Raw genomic sequence first — 3,873 nt, forward strand, 5'->3', positions numbered from 1 at the left:
GGAAACCATTACGTAAAAAAACCCAAGTAATCTACAAGGAGGCGTTGCTTGACAAACAGCTGTATTTCCAAAGTGCAACCTTAAAGAGTATATATGGCGAACACTAAATTCTGAATCAGAATTTTCTGAAAAATATATTATTCATTTAAGCTAAAAGAAAAAAGTATTAAAACGACACATTATAAATTTCATGTGTCCGACGTGCTTATTATTTTTTAAATATTTTTTTGATTGTCACATATATTTCGCCATCACTGGTAAGACATTTTTTGTCGAAAAGCGCATCTAGTTGCAAAAAAGGTACCGTCAATGTTGTTACTAAAAACAAAGGTATGATAAAAGTCTTTAGCTAGTCATTAAAAAAGAAGCAAACAAATATTGAATGGAATTTTAAATTCATGAGTGGACTATATCCTTTCAATGTCATGAAGAAAAACGAAAAACGTCCAAAAGACAAACCAATATAAAAACACATCGTATGATATAAGCAATAAAAACATCACTAAAAACCGGGGATATTGTCAGGTGCTACGGAAAGGCGAGTATATGCTGCTTAACATATTTTAAAATCTTTGACAAAATATGAACAGTTTCCGAATCTTATGTACAACAATAATGCTTTCATAAAAAAGATATTTATCTGTGAGAAGAACATCTTGTTTTTGGTGGTGATGTGTCATAATTCTACGCTCATCGACAAAATACAGATATTGTCGCAGTTTAAAAAAAAACGTTTTATAATTGATGCAAAAAATACATAAATTCTGAGATAGATATGTAGGACATAATTAAAAGAGACGAGTGAATAAAAAGATTTAGAATAATGTTTGTAAATTTACACAATGTTATTTGTTTGAATAATATTTTTCACTTTTTGATAAAAAAATTACCAAACACGTGGTTCTTTCAATCAATAAACTTACAAGTGAAATTAACCTATAAGATTAAAGTCATTGTTTTGCCATAAATATCCTACATAATAAATCAGCATTTTAACAAAACAATAAAACGTGCACATTTAGCTTGTTGCCTAATATATAAGATAACGGTGATTAAGGATGTTCGCTACTCTGTTAAAAAATAACAAGCTTTTTAAAAGACTATTATGAATTGATAGTATATTAATAAAGAAACTCAAAAAGTAGAAAAAAATGGAAGGTCCGTGTGCTCATTTTCCAGATATAAGCCATTGAAAATTCGGCGGGAAATAATTCTCTCTAGATTTTTCATATATTTAACATTGGCACCTTATTTGTTTCAAAAACTATGAAAAAATAACAAGAATTTTATAAAATTTTGAAATATGGCTTTTTAAACTTTATGTAATAAAATTATGAAAAGAAAAGTAGGGGTTAGTGGCCAAATTTTATAATGACAATACATGGATAAAACCAGAGGATTCTGAAAATCTGGCAAAAAATCAAAAAATGGAGGAGCCAACATCCTTAACGTGTTTGAAGTTTGAATGGATAAATGTTAAATACGGTATTAAAAGACAATAATGAAAGGTACCACTATATGACACAAAAAAAATTAAATATACATGGCTACAGGTGAAAGTATAAGAATACTTAAATAAAATGAGGAATTTCCCTAAAACTAAATTACACATGTAGTATAAATTAAATATTATTGATAGGTGAAATTCCACAAACCACGATGATAACACCGGGTAAAACAATAGCAACAAATAATTGATGACAAAATTTTCTATCATTGTGGTTAACCTTATTTAAATAGACCCAAAAATGTTAATCATTGTCAAATGTCTATTTTATACCTGATTATAACAAAGCGTTTGGTCACGGATTATGGTATATAAAGCACAACAATCACACAGTACCACAAAGTACCACAAGGAACACACCATCATAGTAAGACACAAAGGTAAGCAGTTGCTATACTTTAAATGTATGTTTCGTGTTTGTTTAAATAATTATGTTTTTAATATTTGGTATATTTTGCATTACTTATTTATTTTCAAATAAATGTCATGAACTTTTGACCCCAGGATAAGTTTTACCTTTTTAAATATATTTTCAACTATCACTTCATTTTACTGACGTCTTAAATCTTTGCAATTCATTTACTGCTTTATATTTTCTGTCATCCTGATTAGTCAATGTTTTGAATTTTCAAATAAATTATCATTTATAGTTGATTATAAATGAATATCGTTTCAGAACCACATGACACTAAACATGACACCAATAGTATTGATCTGTTTAGCCCTTTTCGGACTCGTAGCATCGGAGGCCGGAGAGAAAGGATACAGTCCCAAATATAACCTGAAAACATATGGAAACCCATTTGGACCAGGCATTATTGGAAGTAATGGATTTCAAGGAAATGGTGGCTTCGGATATCCATCTTATGGCAGATTAGGTTATGGATATGGAGGATATTCCAACAACGCTTATGGTTACGGTTCACCATTAAGCATTGGTGGATATGCTGGATACAATGGATATAGTGTACAAAGTAGATATCCTGGATACGGGTTCATGAATGGAATGGGTTTAAATGGATTAGGTGGTTATGATAATAACGGTGTTAACGGTAAAGGTATCGGACCTTTCATGGGTTATGGATACGGCCAAGGACTTGGAGGAAATGTGTATGGAGCATATGGTATTAATGGGGCATACGGTGTTATTAATCATGGATCATATGGTATTGGCGGTATTGGTGGTTTGAATGGTTTCGGATCGTATGGTGGTTTGAATGGTTTTGGATTATATGGTGGTTTGAACGGTTTTGGATCATATGGTGGTTTGAATGGTTTCGGATCATATGGTATTGGTGGTTTGAATGGTCTTGGTATTAGTGTCAATGGTGGACTCATAAATGGAAGAAACGGTCACAATGGGTTTGGCAGTTTTGGTAAATTTGGAGGTAAGGAATCTAACATCAATAAATAGAATAGATACGAAATTTAATAAATATCATATATAAACAATTGCCAAATTGTTATTTGAGAGGGAATTTCATACAAAATGACATATCCTTTTTGTTGTAAAAGAAGAGGGACGAAAGATACCAGAGGGACAGTCAAACTCATAAATCGAAAATAAACTGACAACGCCAGGGCTAAAAATGAAACAGACAAACAGACAAAAAGTAGTACACATAGCACAACATAAAAAAACAAAAGAATAAACAACACGAACCCTACCAACAAATAGGGGTCATCTCAGGTGCTCCGGATGTGTAAGCAGATCCTGCTCTACATGTGGCACCCGTCGTGTTGTAAAGATTTCTTCACTCATTCCTTGTGCATTGTTTTCTATTTTAAAATTGATTTAGATTAATTAAAAATTATTAAAAATTAAGAATAAAAAATAAAAAGCTTCACACAACAGAATAAAAAAACAAAGAAGGAAATGTACGAAAGAATAAGATAAATATAAAAAACCAGAGGATACATACAACAGAAGGATTGATCAATTTTATTGGAATGTACCTTTAACTATATATCTGGAGAATATGAACTTAATTCACAACTCTTCTTAAATTATACAAAACAATCAACTGATCATATCACCATTTTTTTATCATTTCAGGTAAAAAAGGAACATATTAGAATCCAAGGAGTCAATTAAAAATTGATGGCGATTTTCTACAAATTGTTTATTTTGTTAATAATGGGTTTATGAATATTAAAATGAATATACAATAATTTATTGTACTTGATTGTTTCATGCAAATATTCTAAAGCCCAAACACATCAAACGAATGCATAACAACTGTCATATTCCTGACTTGGAACAGGCGTTTTCTTATGTAGAAAATGGTGGAATAAACCTTGTTTTATAGCTACCTCAACCTATCACTTGTATGACAGTCAAATTCCATTATCCTTACAACGATGTG

The 3,873-nt window shown here is 30.8% G+C and overlaps 1 protein-coding gene across 1 annotated transcript; it reads left to right on the forward strand.

Moving 5' to 3' along the window:
* The first annotated feature begins 1,855 nt into the window (after nucleotides 1-1,855).
* LOC143073485 (uncharacterized) lies at nucleotides 1,856-3,669 on the forward strand. The gene is made up of 3 exons (XM_076249070.1): nucleotides 1,856-1,887; nucleotides 2,184-2,895; nucleotides 3,564-3,669. The coding sequence occupies exons 2-3, from the start codon at nucleotides 2,190-2,192 to the stop codon at nucleotides 3,581-3,583; spliced, it is 726 nt and encodes a 241-aa protein (XP_076105185.1). The 5' UTR covers nucleotides 1,856-1,887; nucleotides 2,184-2,189; the 3' UTR covers nucleotides 3,584-3,669.
* Nucleotides 3,670-3,873: the final 204 nt, after the last annotated feature.

The sequence above is a fragment of the Mytilus galloprovincialis genome, chromosome 4 (genome assembly GCF_965363235.1).
Source record: "Mytilus galloprovincialis chromosome 4, xbMytGall1.hap1.1, whole genome shotgun sequence".
Lineage (NCBI taxonomy): Eukaryota > Metazoa > Mollusca > Bivalvia > Mytilida > Mytilidae > Mytilus > Mytilus galloprovincialis.

Excerpts from the sequence above, each read along its gene's own strand:
- LOC143073485 (XM_076249070.1), top strand. The coding sequence starts at position 2,190 with ATGACACTAAACATGACACCAATAGTATTGATCTGTTTAGCCCTTTTC. Across the intron at positions 2,896-3,563 it reads CAGTTTTGGTAAATTTGGAG|GTAAAAAAGGAACATATTAG; the intron begins GTAAGGAATCTA and ends TTATCATTTCAG.